The 19,202-nt window shown below is 46.7% G+C and overlaps 1 protein-coding gene across 1 annotated transcript; it reads right to left on the bottom strand.

Moving 5' to 3' along the window:
- Positions 1–836: 836 nt before the first annotated feature.
- Positions 837–17,761, bottom strand: EFHC1 (EF-hand domain containing 1). The gene is made up of 11 exons (XM_041480848.1): positions 17,651–17,761; positions 12,506–12,727; positions 10,589–10,876; positions 8,670–8,819; positions 7,424–7,616; positions 6,974–7,194; positions 6,131–6,271; positions 4,750–4,963; positions 4,256–4,403; positions 3,239–3,440; positions 837–1,012 (listed from the first exon to the last, which is right to left on the bottom strand). The coding sequence occupies exons 1-11, from the start codon at positions 17,759–17,761 to the stop codon at positions 887–889; spliced, it is 2,016 nt and encodes a 671-aa protein (XP_041336782.1). The 3' UTR covers positions 837–886.
- Positions 17,762–19,202: the final 1,441 nt, after the last annotated feature.

Below are 19,202 nucleotides of genomic sequence, written 5' to 3'. Positions count from 1 at the left end.
GGGGAAGTGGGAATCCATGACACAAAAGCTGACTTAAAGCAGCATTTTGTTCCAAAGAGCTTTGTTCTCTGTGTGTGTGACAGCTGCCTTTTCTGTGTGCTCCATGGCAACACCTGGCAGGTGTCACTTGGGGTGAGAAGGCTCCTGCCTCGTTCCCCTCACGGGGAGATGAGTAACGGAGCACGAGTGTCATAACTCTATTGCTGTGCCAACTGCTCCTTTTCCTTGGAGACCTGTCTGGTGAGATGGCAGGTGGATAAGGTGGGTTTAGATAGGAGCTCAGTCCTAAAACCATTCTCCCAACTTCGTGTTAAAGAATGCAGAGCTGCTGTCAGCAGATTTGTGTCCAGCCCCCTGTTCCCTCCAGATAACTAAACTCACCACCATCACCCCATCTTGAGTAGACCCAGAATCACAATTTGTGGGTTCCCCCCTCACCCTTATTTTAATCCTTAGCTATTCCAGCCATTCTATTTAAAACAGACTTTTTGAAATGTTTATAGCAACTGCAGTTTTATTGCAATTTTAGTAACAAACTGGCAGTCTTCACTACTTGAAGGTGAAAGGCCCATCTGAGAGAAACCTGGAGTGGTTTTCACTCCAGGCTCCAGAGAGCTTTAGCTCTCTAAAGTACTGCACTAAAAGGTTGAGAAAACAACACAAGAACCTGACTTTGGTTCTCAGAATTTTTTTTTTCTCCTATAAGTTTCATTTCAATATCCACCAGTTGTGGGGTTGAGTTTAGGAGTAGCTAAAAAGACAGGGAGAGGTTAGGAAGGAAAAAAAAAGTTAACATGAGGGTGGAATCAGCTGGGTCTGTAAAAGAGGGAGGGAGAGAGTGAAGCAAGGGTGAAAACCAGAACATCCTTTTTGAAGTACAATATATTCAAGTCAGCTGAGAATTCAACTGCTGACCCTCTCCTTCGGCTTCTGGGAAAAGATCACTAGGGAAGGCTCGAAGGAAGTCACGGTAGTTTACCTTGTCTTCATCACAGGAACAGTAGTCAATCAGCTGTAGGGACAAAACACACAGCAAACACCATAAAAAGTTGGAAAAAGCTGCAAAATTTGGGTTGTTTTTAGGGAAATTGCCCAGAGTTCTCCTTGTGGGACAGAGCAGGAGATGTTATTCCCTCATGTGGATTTTCCCCATCCTGGTAGTCCTGAATCACAGGTAAACTTGGAATCATAGAACCACTGAGGATTGAAAAGTCCTACAAGATCACTGAGCCAAACATTTAGATCATCAAGTCCAACCATTTAAAGATTGCACTTCATGATCTAAAGGTTGGACTTTATGATCTAAAGGTTCAAGTCCAGCCTTGAATGCCTATAGATGACACTAATCTATGCAAGGAGAAGAGTTAAAGTGTTTTGAGTTCAATCCTGATTTCCTTCTGGGCCTCACCAGAGTGGCAAGAGAGCCACAAAAATACAGAGCATGGCCACAGACTGAGATGGGCCACAGGAAATCTTGCAGAAATCCCTGCCAAAAGTGGGGTGGAGGCAGTGTGTGTGAACAGTCACTGTTCCCTGGTGTCACTTTGGTGTGTGCACATGGCATATCGGGGAGACACAGATAATTGAGCTTGGTGACAGCCCCACTAATGAGCCAGTTCTGGTGTCCGTGCCTGACCCTGCATTGTGTTACAGAGCCACAGCCTTTGTGTGTTTCAGGGGAAGAAAGAAGGCTTTTGTTTCTTTAATTGCATAACTAATCTCCTTCTGACACCCAGCGAGATGGAAAAGGTCTAATATCACAATTCCCTGAAAGGATTCCTCTTCCCCTTGTCGCCTGGAGACACATTCTCTGGGGTTTGCTTCTGTGACTGACAGCTGTGCTCCTCTCCAGGCAGTGAACTCTCTGCCCTATGTTTAATTTATAGCCCTGCCACACTTCCCAGGGCTCTGGGAACACTGGGATCAAGATTTCAGGAGAGGAGATGGATGGTTTTAGTGCACAGGCCCTAGACTGGGGCTCAAACGTGGGAGTTTAGCTTCAATTGTCACAGGTTCTCCAAATAATTTTGAGAATGTTCTCTCCCACTCTCAGAGTGGAGCAGGGATTGTCACCCCACTGTAAATTCCTCAGGGCAGAGTGAGCTCTGATGAACTCTGCTACAGCAAAGCCCTGGGTGCTTGTCAGGGCCTTTATTCATCCTACATTCAGAGACACAAATCCCCTGCCATGCGCCTTTCTAACCATGGCTGTGATGCTCACAGTGGACTGATTTAGAAAAGTTTTTATTTTAGCAGAGGAAATAACTCCCTCTGGTTTCTAGATTTCTCTAAAGTCTGAGTCCCCCTTATTGGCCACTAATCTACTGCCTAACCCGTGATGCTGAGGAAACATCTTTGCCAGTCATATTCCTCCTCCACCCTCACTGCAGGGATTTTTCCCTCAGTTTCCCTCACATCTTTTGCTTTGCAGACTGTGCAAAGACTGTGATCTCCATGTGCTGTTTGTTTCTCATAGTGCCCAGCAAGTGTTAACCAGGGCGTTATGATTCTAAAATAACAACAACAACAATAATAATCATCGTTATACATGTATTTCTATATTAACAATAGTAATAATATTAATATTGAATCATATTAATAACAGATTAATTGTATTAATATATTCAATTATATATGATTAATTACATTCTGTAAATAATATTAATTATATTAATAAGTTATTATTTATTATTAAATGTCATTATTATTGTTGTTGTTGTTGTTGTTGCTGTTGTTATTTTGGAAAATACTTAGTTCTTAGCCCTTCAGTTCAGTAGCTGTTGAATCCAGAATGTCTCTAAGCTTTCCTAAGGCACATTCCTTGAACACCTCAGTGTCATCTCTACTCAATCCCAGCTGTGCTTAAGCCATCACAGACACTCCAAGCTCTGCAGGAGCCTATCCCTGATCTCTGTCATGATTCCTGATCTCTATCACAATACACGACCTCTTCTACTCATCCAAGACCTCAACCAGCAGGAATTTTCACACGTTACAGCGCAGTCAAACATGGGAGGAAACCTGGATAACATTTTTTCCCTTTTCCTTAGAGGACAGCAATTATTATCTCCTCTTAAGACACAGGCTCAGTCCAACAGCTCAGGAGTTTTTCTAAACTCTCTTGCCCTTTTCCCCCTTTGAAGGCTAGAGCAGCTGATTAGCGTTGGTTTTTAGAAGAGGTCTTTTGGAAGAGCCATGGGAGGGGAATTCCACATGCACAGCACCCCTTCCATCTGACCTTTTTAAGAAGAATGGTGCTGGTTGGCACATTGAACCTGTCACAAATGGTTAAAAATCTTGTTTTATCCAGGAAGCCAGAGCCCTCCTTGTCACAATGATGAAATGTCTCATGAAACTGCCTGGTGTTGAAGGGCTCTTGGAGTTTCAGTTCTTTCTGAACCTCCACAATTAAATCATCCAGATCCTTCTTGGGGACGCCACTGCAGAAGAAAACAATAATAGGATTTCATGCAAAAACTCATTTTGGCAACCTTGCTGTGACACTTGAGTAAAAAAGAGCATTTCCCTGTGTGCTCCACAGTGTCAGAAACTGTGGGAAACTTGAGTTTCAACCAGAGCCATGATATAACAGCCTCGAAACCATGCTCTGAGATAACAGGGCTGTTACTGGGTCACACAAGCTGGGTCCAGACAGCTAAAAGGAGGATGTGGTCTAGGCTCTGATGGGCTGATAAGCAAAGAAGGAATTAATGCCCTAAAAAAGACTCCCCCCATCACCTGCTGAGCCTGCAACCATCAAGCAGCTCAAGTTGGCAGCATCTGTTACAATGAACTGATGCCTTTTGGGAAAAGATGTGTCCCCCACCTGAAAATTATGTCCCCCCAAAACTGAAAGTGTTTAAATGTTGCTTGGAGCAACCTCAGATGGTGGAAGGTGTCCCCGCCCATGACAGAGGTTGGAACGAGCTGATCTTTAAGGTCCTTCCAACCCAAGGCATTTTGTGATTCTGTGATTTTGGCTGGAAGTCCAAACACTTCTTGAACTCAGGCTTGGTGCTGTGACCACTTCTCTGTCCCTGCTGCTGAGCCAGAGCTGTCCCAGGAGGTTTTGGGGCTAGCAGCAGCCACAACATTTTACTGTACACACCTCACACTCTCTGGATGTGCCCCAACACAGCCTCTTGGAGCATCAGAAGCACCAGCAGAGCAGGAGACTAGAGCCCAGGGAGGCTGCTGAAAATGCCCTTAGCTGTCAAACTTATTTAGCCCCACCACCCCATTCTTTGTAGCCTACCTGCTGGCAGTCTCCACTATCACCTTCCGTGGGAGGAAATGATCCCTTATGGATTGCACTGTGGCTGCAGGGAAACTCTCTGAATTTCTCTCCAAATAATTAAGCACATATTCATCAGCATCAGTGATAATAAACCTGTGGCCGAATACTAGGGGAGAAACATTATAGAAGTAGTGTTACCTGTGGTTTAGCATGGGTTAAAGTAATTTTGTGTTCCAGGAGGGAGCAGGATTCCTCTCCTCTGGCTGGGCTCAGGTTTGAGCCAGCTCTGCTACTTGTTTCACTTCTTGAAGTAAGAATAATTTCACCGATTTAAAAGTTCAAACATTGACAGTAACAAAGTTATATTAATGTACACCAGCTGCTAATCTGGAAACTCAAATGTGAGGAGACCCAGAAGCAGCAGATCTTTCAAGTGAAGCAAGAGATATGCACTGTCCATGCAATAAATTACATATCAGAGCAGAGTATTATAAATCCAGGCTGGATTTTACCTTCGATTGTAGAACCAATGGTGAAGTCAGAGGGCTCATAGTATATGGGATTCTCTGGAGTAGACCCTGGCTTGGTAACTTTGGTCCTTTTTAAGTATTTGCCTCCAGTGATGCCAGAGTTTCTGACTGGGGGTTCATAGATGCTGATCGTGTCATCAGCAAGGAAATAAGAGAGGATGAAACGACGAGTTTTGTCCTCAGGCACTGGTGATTCCTAGAGGAAAGGTAGCAGGTTTGGAACAGAGCATTTGAACCAGGTTTTCCTTGCCTGGGATGCTCAGGAGTACCTAGTAATCCACTCATAAGCACCCAGAGCTTTTTTTACAGCTGACTAAACAAAGCACTTGATGTGCTGACATAGCATAACAAAGCACTAGACAGCACTTAGGATATGAATTTCAAAGGTTACTTGCTTTACTCAAGCCACTGAAGCAGAATCTGGGTTGAAGCTACCAAATATATTCAGTGTTTCCACAGCCTGAGTAATCCAAGAGAAATCCTTTCTCTATCCTATATGGAATGATTCATCCCAGGGAGGCTGTAAAATTCAGTTTTAAATTACATTTTTTCATTATGCTGAGTGCCTGAGAGAGGCTGGTGCTGTTTCAGCCCTTAGTCACAGGAAGTCACTCCCCTGACACACCAATGGATTTACTTGCTTAGTTTAAAGCTAAGTGGATCTTAACTCCTCAGCTGTGACCTTTAGGGAACTCCTGCACAACAGAGAAAAGAAACCAGCCCTTATCCACCCGGAGTGTTTGGAGAGGGCAGGCACAAGGCAGCACAGGAAATGCCATCGCTGCTGCTGGATGTGCCAGAGGCTCCTTGCATAAACCAGCTGCAAAGCTGGCACAAAGGCCAGGGCCTGGGTGCTGTAGTGGGTGGAAAACATCATCCTCGTGGATTTTCCAGCTTCTACACCAGCATTGGCTGCTCTGCTAGGACAGCTCCTTGCTGGCTGCTGCATCCAGGACTAGCCTGGAGAAGGACAGGGGCTGGAGCCAGCAGCAGAGACATCAAGCACTGGCTGGTGGCAGTGGTGGCAGGCAGGCAGAGGCACAGTGCCCAGTGCAGGCTGCTTCAGCCAGGGCCATCTGTCACGTAGCAGTGGCAGAGGGAGTTTTCCCATAAATGGCTGTGGGTTTGTAGCAGGTCTGGTTTGTACTTTCTGGCCTTATTTTTATATTTTTTTCTAGTTTTGTGAGCTGCCAATTGTCACAGCAAGCACAAAACAACCCCATGGCATCCCCCCAGGGACACTTGTGATGGCTTGGGGAGCTCTCTTTTCCCACTGGCACAAAGGAGAGTTTACCAACAGCCTTGTCTGGGCAGGCTGCTCCTCCCATCCTCCTGGCACTATTCCACCAAGGAAAACACTTACCAGGGCCACCTGGTACCGCAGGACCTTGAGATTATTCTCCAGCATCTTAATGATATCTTTCCGTGGAGGCTTTGGAAACAGACTAAGGCAGTTCTGGAGAGAGTCTTCAGGGATGCCAAAACCATTATAGGGAGGAATTACCTGCATCCAGAGGAGATATCAACCATAAACAGCTGCAGCTAAGAACAAGACAAAGTTTACAAGACTTAGCAAAGCCCATCAGATTTGGAAGGAAATATTCTGCCACCAGGTAGCAAGAGCTGTGACATTCTGCCCAGCTGAGATGGTTGATACCAGCCTGGCCATGTGTTGTATTTAACGAAAATATAAGAGGATTAAGCAAATCTGAAACTCAGAAAGCCAGGTAATTTCTCTGATTTCAGAGGTTATGGCTATACTAAAGAACCATAGAATGGTTTGGGTTGAAAAGGACCTTAAAATCATCCAGTTCAAACTAAACCTTTCTGTGCACAGGAACTCAGCCATGAAATGGTTACACTGGTAGCCTGATCCCCATCATGCCTGTGGCCTAAGCCACAACTCCAAATAATTTTTGGGCTTAGTTTGGGAGGTAACAAGGGCTGTGACCATCCTCAGTAGGCAGTATGGACTTGGCAACATGGTTTTGAAGAGTGAGGAAGAGTTCAGTAGTGTCAGTTCAGACAGACTTTAATTTTTGTATCGATTATGACCACTCTTGCCTTGTCTTTTTCAAGTTTATTTTTTTCTTTAAGCTGAACTTGTTTTCTACAGGTTCTTACTACGCTGAACCTCTACTTTACTATAAGAGCTTACACCAACTGCTTCCTTTCCTCCCTTCTTTTGAGAAATTGTTTGCAGTACCTGTGGAGCTTTTTCAAGTGGTTTCTTATTTACATCCACTGGCTGGAAGTCTGTGATGCCATATTTTTCACGATAGAAGTCCTGGGTGAACTTGTCACAATCATAGATCAAGAAGGTGCGTCCAAGGAGGGTGACAGTTTTGCCAATAGCAAAATCTTTGGGTGAGTACCACTCTTGTACCTCATGGTCAGTGATCTCCAGCACACAGCTTGGGAAGTTCTCTAAGGACAAGCGAGCAGAAGGAAAAATAAATTAATCACGGAGATGTTAACATTTCCTAGTGAAAATGATATAAAAGCAAGGTGTATAAATAGCCACAGGGAGATGCTAGCACTGCTGTCCTGCCACTGTTTCCCAAAAGATAAAGAATTTAGTGACCATTTGTAGAACTTTTTTTGATCATGAAATAATGACACCTTAGCACAGATGGATGTGCCAATCTAAACTTACTGTTCTTGTCCACAAAGATTTTGGGCAAGCGCTGGCGCCTCATCAGTACCGGGAATGGATCTCTCCCATCATTTCTCTTGTGCACTTCCCGAACCTCCACCGTGTCATCTGCCAAGAAGTAATGGATGATGCAGGGATGGTGATCACCAAAGGCACAGTTGGTGTCATCCCATATGGCATAGAAGCGAAGCACCTGGAGTGGAGGAAAAAAAAAAGCAGACAAACATGGATCAGAATCAACTTTTGGTGCCACAGAAATCAAACTCATCACACTGAGATGCTCAAGAGTTCCCCAAGGTTCAGCTCCTGAAGAGAGAGGAGAGACAGGGAGAATTTAGTCAGAGCAAGGAGTATTTGTGTTTGTCTGAAATTGTCTGCTGTGGCACCTGGCATCCATATTTTGGGGGAGCAGAGGATTGGACGCAGCAAGACCATTCCTAAGAACTGCATCTGGCTGCTAAATTCCAGAGGCAGGTGGCTTATCTCATCCCAACAGAAAGCAAGAGAGTAATGGATGATATTGAGCACAGGCTCTGCAATCCAAAGACGAGCTGTTTACAAGGCACAAAGCCCAGTAAAAAGCATAAAAGGTTTTGTTTCTCACTAAAGCCAAGAAAGGAGCAAATCTGGAGTCTGTTCAGCCGACTGAGACAATTTAGAATAAGTGAGGTTGCACACTCTCACAAGTCCTGGGTTTCACTAGCACATATTCACTGTAATCACAGAATCTTTTAGGTTGGAAGATCATTGAGTCCAACCTCTGACTGGCCCCCACTTTGTCACCCTTCCCAGAGCACTGAGTGCCATTTCCATTCATTCTTTGGACACTTCCAGGGATGGGGACTCTACCACCTCCCCGGGCAGCCTGCTCCAATGTCTAATCACCCTTCCTGTGAAGAAATTCTTCCTAACTCAACCCAAACCTCCCCTTGCACATCTTGAGGCCATTTCCAGTCCTCTCTCTGGTTGCCTGGGAGAAAATACTCACCTCCCCCCAGCTGTCCCCTCCTGTCAGGGAGCTGTGCAGAGCCATAAGGTCCACCCTGAGCCTCCTTTTCTCCAGGCTGAGCCCCTTTCCCAGCTCCCTCAGCTGCTCCTGGTGCTCCAGCCCCTCTCCTGGACACACTCCAGACCCTCAGCATCTTTCCTAAAGTGAAGGGCCCAGACCAGGACCAGGACTGGAGTTGCCTCACCAGTGTGATGTGGGTAATTATACAATAATCTGGGTAATCCCCAGCTCTCTCACCTTTGTGTCATAGGCCAGGAACTGCCTGAAGGGGTCGGGACCTGTGGGCACGATGCGTTTTTGCATAGGTGTCCGACGCTGTTCCGTGTAAGGATCCGAAACCAGCTCCTCTGGAGGGTTCACTACAATTCCTTGGCTCTCCAGGAACACCTAGGAAGGTCATCTGAGGTGTTAGTGCTGCCAGGAGTTCTGAAGGTAAGAGGTGACTAGAGGTTACAGGTGGGCTGGGATGAGTGAGGTCAGAATTCTGCAAGTTCACTCCTCACAGAGAATGAGGCAAAGAGCAAAATACAGCAGATGACAAATACATTTGTTTAAGCTGCTTCTTATCTTTGCTTATCCTTTAATTAATCAGAGCAGTTCTGTCCTGAACATCCTAACTCAGATTTCACTTGAGCACAGTTTTCCTTGGCCTTAGGGCTTTAAATGGAAGATAACTGTCATTTGGTCTCTTTTATGTAAATGGGAAAGATTAAATTGCTGTATAAACACAGATGTAGTCAGTCTGAGTTTGCAATAATTTAGGGCTGTGTCAGATAGTTAGAAGAAGCTAGTGTAACCCACACTAGGCACATGAAGACCCTTCAGGCACGAGGATATGTGTCAGTGGCAGCTTCGTTCCAAATTTCAGGAGTACTTTTCCCACAGAAAGAGTGCAATCTGCTTGTTTATAAAGGGATTTTTTGCTTACCTTGGACCATGAACAAAATCCAGGGTGTTACTCGTGGGCTTGCATCAGTCACCCAAAACAATCTCTGAAGTCAAGGGACTTGTTCCCTTTTTGGCTTTGGGAAGTGGTCCATGAAAACATTCAGCCCAGGAAGCACCTATGCAAACATCTCCCACAGGAATATGAGATCCCCCTGGAGACTCACAAGGCAAGTTCACACTTTCAGACTCACTATTTCCTGGTCTGAAAGATGTCAGTAAATGATAAATACACTACTGGCCTTGAGTTGTAGACCCATGTAGCTCATTCCATGTTTTCCAATCAATATTAACATCAGGACCAGCTCTTTATTTGATGTGGACTGACTTGAACTGTCACTCAGTTCCAGCAGAGCTGGCCCCACAACCACATTTATACCATGTATAATATATGTATATGTATAATATACCTAGGAACATTCCTGGGCACTGAGGCCAACTGACAAGGAAAAGCCTGGACTTAAACTCTTCCAGCCTCCAGGACAGGTTGACTGCATGTAACTCACCTTTTGGGAATGGCCCCTGGAGCAGTCTAACTCCTGGCCTGGAAGAATAGCAGCTCACCAGGGCTGAGATTTTACTGGGGACAATCTAGCAGGATACCAGTGTACTGGCAATTCTTATTTCTTATTATTGGATCATTATTATCTCATTTACTGGCCCAGAAATAGCCAGAAATAGAAAAGCAGGCAATGAGTAAGCTTTCTTAGAAAGGTCAGTTCATACCATGATTCTCAACCCAAGGATCATGGCTTGGCTGTGGATGTGTGCAGAATTACTGCTTGTGTTCCTTTCTACTAACAGTGTGGAATATTAACTGTTCCTAACAAAGGAATATTAAATCAGAAAAGAGTCAGGATCTCTAATTTCCCTCTCGTGTATGCACAGTGTTTCATCTGGACTCCAAGTTAAACTGCCTAGACAGGAACCTAGAATTTGTATTGTAAAGAGAAGTCCTGAAGACAAAGGATGGACTCCCAGCAGTCCTGGGACAAAAATCCTGAGCACCTCACTTGCCCTCAGCAGATGTCATACCCTGAAGTCCCCTTTGGCCTGAAAAAAGAAATCTACACAAAAAGCACAATGAAAGACTGCGAGCACCCATATCACAAAAGCTACAGCTGCAAACTGCAGGACTCTAACAGGTAATTAAACCCCTGCAGTTCCCAGGAACTGGGAGTGTTTCTGTCAGTGCTCCCCCTGCCACACACCTTGGTGAAGGAGTCGCAGTTGACCAGGCGGTAGGTCCGGCCGTAGATGGTGAGGTCGATGCCCAGGTTCAGATCCTTCCAGTGGTAATAATCCCCCTGCTCATTCTTGGGCACCCGGTGGCGTCTCATGAGCTTGCCTTGGAGCAGACCCGAGTTCTTCACCTTGGGCTCGATGATACACATGCTGTCATCTTCCAGGTAGTAGTAGAGGCCCACCTGGCGGATCCGGTAGTGCTCCTCTGGAGAGATGGCGACTTCCTCCATGAAGTAGGCATCGAACTTCAAAACCTGCCCAAGGCACAATACAGCAAAGGGAGAGGGAAAAACAATTTGAAGACTGTGATTAGTCTATCAAGGCCAATAATTTATTTGTAATTTGCTTTGGTGGTGTAAAATTGCTGGATTGGATTCTAAAAATCTTCAAAGATAACTGTGGTCTAATCTGTGAGTGACACCAGAGGCACCAGGAGTGCTTTTATTAAGATGTGTCTTTTGCAAATTTGGTGTGCCTGAGACAAGTATAAAAATACAGCTTTTTCCCTACTTCTTGATCACCTGCTGCTTCACCTACTGCCAGGTGCTTGGCTGCTGACAGTAATCTACTTTACTGACACACAGCTTTTTATTTGTCAGTTTTACAGCCCTGATTTAGGGAAGTTATCTGCAGATTTTAGTGAAGAGTTCAACCACATCTGAGAATTTTAAAATCTGAAAGGGGCCATCATTTTAAGGCCAGACTGGAGGGGCTCTAAGCAATCTGGGATAGCAGAAGGTATCCCTACCCATGGCAGGGAGGCTGGAACAAGATGATCTTTAAGGTCCCTTTCCATTATCTGAAGTCACATCTGTTCAACACTGACAGCAAAAACTGATTTATGCTGGGGAAACAAGAAAACTAACCAGCCAGGCCCTCTGCTTGGCAGAACTAAGAGGAATATTCCCTCCAAGGTCATTCAATGACCCTAAGAAGGTGCAGGTGGCCTTGCATACCCAGCCTACATCAGCCCAGAGGCCTGGATAATTAAGAGATGATAAAGCCAGCAAGTTCCTATCAGTCAACAAAGTGCCCCACAAGGGATTGTGACATCCCCAGCAGCACTGGGGCCCCTGCTGCTCCTGTGGCTTGAAGGAAGGGGCAGAGAAGGATCTGACAGATTAAACAGCAACATTTACATTGCTCTGAAGGAACAGCCTCAGCAATTAACAGAGCACATCTGTTCCCCAGCCTGTGTCACAGCCGGGCTGAGGGCTGGCTGGCTGCAGACTGCTCTGGCAGGGCTGGCAGCGTGTGGAGCCTGCACGTGCTGAGCTCCCGAGCCCTGCAGCTCCCACTGCAGCAGCTGCTCCATCCATGGCTAAGGGTTGCAGCTTGGGCCATTGGCACACTGAAAACCAAGTGTCAGCTCAGGACTGCTCCGAGCAGACACAGAGCCAGCACCCAGTCTGATATGATGACCAAGATGTAACATGGGAAGCACTAATGGAGCACGCTGTGGTGACCAACATAAGCATGAATAGATAGACCACGGTCAAATAGCTATCAGGGTTCCCACTGCAGACTGACTTTTCTAGTTAAAGATCAGTTACAACCTCAATACAGTTTTGGAAACACAGAACTCCAGGCTGTGGCTTACAGAGCAATAATTTTAAGCTGGAGCTTTCCAGAGCTAATCAAACCTCTTTTCCAACATCTGCTGGAAACGCTTAAGTGGAACTTGCAGGGAATGTCTTACATCGTTTACGTATTATAATCCTCCTCCCGAGCAAAGAAAGCCTCTTTCAGTCTGGGATTCAGCTGTCTCTGACTAAGGGCTCTGGCATTTGAAAACTGCTGCATGCAGTCCCGTGAACCCTGGAGCTGACTGTTTATGTCTCCGAATTTGGCCAGTGATATTCCTGGAATCAGCTTCTTTATACCTTTTTGTCATAAGCCACGAATGCTGGAGTGAAGCGGGAAGGTGCAGGCCTCTTGACTTGCCCATAGGTCAGTGTGGCTCCCTTGGTGCATAAATCATCTAATTCATCTTGAGAGAGCTGATTTGCAAAGAGTGTGTCCCCACCAACCCCCTCTCTTGGCAGCCGGGAAAAGGCATATCCATTTTTGAAGTCCAGTGTCTGGGACCGATGAAAAGATGTTTTCTGTTGGAAGGAAATCCAGCTATCAAAATACTGCATGAATTTAGCAGATGTAGCTACTGGAAGCACAAAAAAACCCAGTAAGAGAGTGCAATATCAAGAATGTCTCACCCCACACACATACCCAGCACTTTATTATAAACTACTGCAGCAGTTATTTAAAATCAGATTTTGTACTTAGGGAAAAAAACAGTGGAAAAAACAGTGAGTGGTGGATGTACAAAGCACGAGAGTGAACTCAGATCCTTGCACTGCCACACACTCTGGAAGAACTTAAATCACTGAATTTCCTGACTGCCACCACAGCCAGTGCCTAGAACAGCGTGTCAGCACTTTATCTGCCCTGATATTTATTTCACCAGCTCTTTGTTCCCTACCCTATTTGTCAGCAGTACAGAGCACCATGGGACCTCAGTTACTGCCTTATGGTGCTTCCTTCACTGTTGTGCACCCTCTGTGTATTCCACTGTTATTTATTTTCTTAACCCTCCCCTGGGCATGGTACAGGATTGTCTTTGCTGGGTTAAATCAAGGCACATCATGCTCACAGAACTACAATTATGAAAAGTACAAAAGCACATTAGTTGTTTTATCACCTCTCTACATAGTCACAGACTCATAGAACAGCCTGGGTTGGAAGGGACATTAAAGATTATCCAGTTCCACCCCCTGCCACGGGCAGGACACCTTCCACTATCCCAGGTTGCTCCAAGCCCCATCCAAACTGGACTTGGACACTTGCAGGGATGAAGCAGCCACAGCTTCTCTGACCTGTGCCAGGCCTCACCACCCTCTTTGTAAAAAAAAAATTCTTATTGTATCTAATCTCAATTAAGCCTCTTTGAGTTTAAAACCATCATTCCTTGTCCTACTGCTACAGGCCCTGCTATAAAGTTTGTCCCATCTTTCATGAAGTCCTTTTAGGCCCTGGAAGGGGCTCTGAGCTCTCCCTGGATCCTTCTCTTCTCCAGGTGAACACCCCCAGCTCTCTCAGCCTGGCTCCAGAGCAGAGGGGCTCCAGCCCTCAGAGTATCTCCTTGGCCTCCTCTGGATTTGCTCCAGCAGCTCCATGTCCTGCTTATGCTGAGGACCCCAGATCTGGAGGCAGCTCTGCAGGTGGGGTCTCACCCGAGAGGGGCAGAATTGCCCCCTCCCCTGCTGCCCACAGGGGGATCAGCCCAGCACATGGTGGGGGTTTCTGGCTCCCCTCTCATCCATCAGCAGCCCCAAGTCCTTCTCCCCAGGGCTGCATTCAACCAGAGCTGTGCACAGGACCTGATCTCTGTCAGCCACTCGTTCTTCACCACTGAAGAGCAGGGTCAGGCTTGAGTGACACCAAAGTGCTCCTCTTGCTGCACACTCCACCACACGTGGTACCTCACCTGCACTCCAGAGCCTGCCTGGTCCCACTGGGCTTTCAACACTTAAAGCTCCAGAGAAAGCAGGGGAAATTATGACTCCCTGATAATAAAATCTCTTGACTTTTGCCAAGTAAAACAGAGTTGTAAGCATTACTAGTGCTGAGAGAACAAGCTCCAGCTCCTTTTCCAGCCCCAGGCTTGCAGTCAGTCCAACCTCAGGCATGCAAACTGCACTCCCTCCCTCGCCCCTCATGGTTAAGCCTCTAATCTTATTTATACCTTCAAGGCCCCACTTGAATTCCACATAATTCCGTGTTTTCTCTTTAAACTGCTACTATAGATCTTGCAAAGGAGAGAGCAGTGAGGAAAACAGGTGAAAGCAAGATTTGTCTGAAGACATTTTACCAGAACATCTTATAAACTGCCACAGAACTGCCACTTCCTTCTGTTAAATAAATACCAAGGGAAAGCTGTGGGAAAAAAATATCCAAGGAAAACCAGGAAGTTTGTCTTTAATTTGAGCAATATCAGTGTTTGTTGGAAGTGTGCAGGCTTTTAAGAGCCCACATTTGCCTAAAGAAAGCACCTGACTGGTTCATAAGGTTCATAAGAGTGGATAAGCTCTCCCAAAGTGAGCCTGTATGCCAGATAACATCTTCCAGGATCAGGTGACTAATGAAAATTTAAAAGGGAAAACCCAGAATGTAAACTCCTAATCTCAGTTGCTGCCAGTGTTTATCTGAAGAAATTCCACTGAATTAAGTCCTTCTTTTTGCCAAGTCTGTAACACTTCACACAAACACCATTCCCTCTCCCAGTGTCTGTTTCCCTGTCCTGTGAGCACTAAGCAGTAACAAGACTTCACTTGAACACAGAGGTTTTCTTCAGAACTTCTCAGCATTCACTTGGAAACCAAGTATTGTGATGTCAGTTTTATGGACTGGAAAACTGCAGATTTCCAAGATATTATAAATTATTTCAAGGAAATATTATCTGATAATAATTCTGAGATAACCTTTATTGCTGGATGGTTATTTGTTATGAGTAATTTACTCTATTTACTATTGGAGAACTCAGTTGTCACTGATTTTAGTCCAGGTTGGATGGGCTTGGAGCAATCTGGTTTGTGGAAGGTGTCCCTGCCCATGGCAGAGGGTTGGAACAAGATGATCTTTAAGGTCCCTTCCAACCCAAACTATTCCATGATTCTGGGACAATGAATTTTCACATACAAAGCTGAATGCAGCCAGGAATGTTTTCTGTTAAAGATGCTTTCCAGGAAGGCTGTAAATTCCTGGTGAGCCAGAACCAGGCATGAAACAACCCCTTTTTTTGCTTTTTGTGTGATTTTTTTAGTATACAGAGAAATAAATGGAAGCATCAGTTCTCTGTGGCACCACTTCCTTAAGAGGATGTTGGAAGGTTTTGGGGTTATCAGGTCCTTAGGGCCTGGATCATTGAATGGGGAAAAGGAGAGGTTGTTCCTCATTTAGGTATCAGGTGCAGAGGATGAGGATGAGGCTTTTTCCAGGGAACCTGGGAACAGCTGAGAGTGTGTCATTTCCTGGGGATGATCCTGGAAGCTGTGATGACACCAGTTCTGTGGTGGGATACCAGTTCTCTCATCAGGTTATCAGGTTCCAGACCTGCACTGTCAAGGATTCAGTTTTCCAGACAACACCAGGAGAGCAGTTTTGGAAGTATCAGAGCTTTGGAGGAAGAGGTATCAGGAAGGTGTTGATTGCCAGTGAGACTGGTGACTATGTAATCATAGTAATCAGTGAGACTGGTGTATCTATGTAATAGACAAATTGTGTCCAGGAAAAAATTATATTGGGATGATTTGGGGGATTAATTCATGTGGAGGAATGCTCAAGGTTTGATCAATGTTTGTTCTCCTGGGTATATCCAGCTGAGGAGGTATCAGGTGAATTTAAGGAACTTGGTTCAGGACAGCATCATTATCAGTTCAGAGGACTTTGCTTTGGGAAAACTCAGATGGTTCCAAGAAACAGCAGTTTTCCTGAGGGAATCAGGTTTCAGGACTGTAAAGCGAGTTTGGGGATTTCCCCTGGGGTATCTTATGAACTGTGGGGGAATTATTGGATGGATTCAAGGGAACTGAATATCCAGAGGTGTGAGTTTGCAGATAGTAGTTCTGCAGTTATGGAAAAAGCTTTTGGAATTTCCAATGAGGCTCACAAATGAGGGGGAGGAGGGGTATGTGTGTCTCTCTCCAAAGCTATCAGGACAAATTCAGGGTTATAAGATGGGTACATGATGCAATGGATTCCTTGGGGAGAAGATTAAAAGTACCAAGTCCCCTTGAAGATTAGTTCAGTGATACCTGGTCCCTTGGGAACAGATTGCAGTGTTCAATAACAGTGGAAAAATTATAGGAGTACCTGGTCTGCTGTGGGATCAGGAGATGCCAGGTGGGTACAGAGGGTTCAGATCCCCCAGAAGTGATCCAGCAGGAATTTGGTGGCTTTGGGAAACACCCAGTCTCTGGGGGAGAGTTAAGTGGATATTAAATCTTCTGGGGAGCATCAAATGAGTTTACAGAGCACCAGGTTCTTTGGGGGTACTTCGAGGGTCATGTCCAGGGTCTGGTGAGTTTGAGGTTCCCAGGACATGGTTCCAAGGACATCAAGTTGTCTGGGGATATTTGGTGAATAGAGGATGTACCAGGCCCCTGGTCTGGGGGGGAATTACAGGGTGATCTGAGGGAACAGCAGGTTCCCTTGGGGGTTACATGTTCCCCGAAGAAACTGTCTGCCCCTATACTCTGCTCTTGTGAAACCACACCTGCAGTGCTGCATCCAGGTCTGGGAGCCCAAAACACAACCAATGCAGGGACCTGTTGGAGCGAGTCCAGAGGAAAACATGGAGATGCTCTGGGGGCTGGAGCCCCCTCTGCTCTGGAGCCAGGCTGGGAGAGCTGGGGGTGTTCACATGGAGAAGAGAAAGCTTCAGGGACACCTTAGAACTCCTTTTGGTGCCTAAAGAACTCCAGGAGAGCTGGAGAGGAACTTGGGACAAGGGCCTGGAGGGACAGGACAAGGGGAAGTGGCTTCCCACTGCCAGAAGGCAGGGTTAGATGGGATATTGGCAAGGAATTGTTCCCTGTGAGGGTGGCAAATCCCTGGCACAGGGTGCCCAGAGAAGCTGTGGCTGCCCCTGGATCCATGGAAGTGTCCAAGGCCAGGCTGGACAGGGCTTGGAGCAACCCGGGTTAGTGGGAGATGTCCCTGCCCATGGCAGGGGATGGAATGGGATGGTCTTTAAGGTCTTCCAACCCAAACCATTCCACAATTATATGAATATTGCTGAGTTTAGGGGTCCCAAGACTCCCGTAGATTAACAGCAAAGTCTGAGGGAGTATCAAATTCCCGGAGAGTGTCTTCAGGGTATACCAGGTACCTCCTGAAGCAGGTGCGGGGAGCTGCAGAGGCCCGTTCTGAGGTCCCCTCTCAGGGAGCACCCGCCAGGCCAGCCCACCTTGATCCGTGGGCCTCCCGTGGAAAGGGGGTACAGAGAGGGTACAGTGGGCGGGTGCGCTCACCGTGGGGTCCTTGATGGAGCAACCGGGGAGGAAGGGCAGCCCCGGCCCGGGCCCGATCGGGGGCCCTGTCCCTGGCCCCGGCCGTATCCCCGGCCCCGGCCCCGAGCTCATGGCGGCGGCGGCGGCGGCGCTGCGGGCCCGGCCTGGCCGACGCGTCTCCACGGCAACCGCCCGCCTGCTCAGTGCGCATGCGCGGGACCCTTGGCGCCTCTCTGAGTCTTTCTCCGCGCCTGCGCACCGAGCGCCGCGGGGCGCGCGGTCGCCGTGGCAACGGGGAGGGCTCTGAGGGTCCGAACCGCCCCCACAAAGCCTGTGAGGAGAGTGCGGCCCCGCAGCGTGGAAAAAAAAAGACGTGGAAAGTGTTAATCCTGTTTTATTAGGGATTTTCCCCTCACAACCCCTCATAGTCCGCTCGTATCCCAGTCACAGACTTTCATATCTCTCTCACAGCCTCTCACGGCCCCCTCATATCTCCCTTGTGGCCCCTCATAACCCCCTCACATTTAAACATCTTGGCTTCCCAAACGGGTGGTGGCATCTGGACTGCTTTTTTTGGGCAGTTTTCCCTGCCCTGTGCAGTGTCCAGGGTGAGGAGCAGCTCTGAAGTGAGAAATCCATACCTGGAGTGATTGAAATATTTTAACATAAGAGATTGTGCTGGTTTATGATATATAGATATGTGTGTAAAAATGTATATGGTTGTGAAATAGTGTATTTTCCACTGATATAATTCCTCTCTTTCAAACATGATTTTTATCTCTGGAGGAAGGGGTAAAATAAAAGCATCAAGGATACCCTCAAGGAAAACGTGCTTGTGCAAAAGTTACTCCCAAATGCAAGAGAAAACAGCTAAATCCATCACCATGGAAAACAGAAGTTATTTGGTGCCTATAGATGATGTGAATTCCCCAAAAGATGTGGATTCCTCATCCCTGGAAGTATTCAGGGCCAGGTTGGACAGGATTTGGGAGAAACCTGGTCTAGTGGAAGGTGTCCCTGCCCATGGCAAGGAGGTTGGGAGGAGATGATCCTGAATGTCCCTTCCAACCCAAACCTTCTAGGATTCCACGAAAAAGAAGTTTTTTGTGCGTCTTTGCTTTGTTCTCTTTATCACCACTACACCAGGCAAGCCAGGCTGTGATTCAAGGGCAGGCGGCAGATCCGAGGGTTTTGTAAGCAGAAGTTAAACAGGGAGAACTGCAGCCGTCAGACCGTCTGTCTGAGCACGGTGTGGGAGAGAGGAAAAAGCCAGACGGTGGGAGATAAAGAACGAGGCTGATGAGCTTAGAAAGGAAAATAATGAACTGAAGGCCAAGCAGGGCTAGAAGAGCTGAATCTGGAAGACAGCAAAGCTGCTGATGTGGTGGCTGACTTAGACCCAGAAGCAGGACCCTGATCAAGCCCTTGCTCTGATTTTTCAAGCTGCAATATCCAGGCAGCATTTAAAGGGAAGGGGGCCTGTCTCAGAGAAGGAAATTCACCTCCATGTGCCAACGATCATCCCCAAGGACAGTAACGCAAATCTGGGACAAGGCTGTGTGGCAGAGTGCCT

The sequence above is a fragment of the Pyrgilauda ruficollis genome, unplaced genomic scaffold, assembly GCF_017590135.1.
Source record: "Pyrgilauda ruficollis isolate IOZ18807 unplaced genomic scaffold, ASM1759013v1 scaffold54, whole genome shotgun sequence".
Lineage (NCBI taxonomy): Eukaryota > Metazoa > Chordata > Aves > Passeriformes > Passeridae > Pyrgilauda > Pyrgilauda ruficollis.
This window is presented reverse-complemented; position numbering and strand designations above follow the sequence as displayed.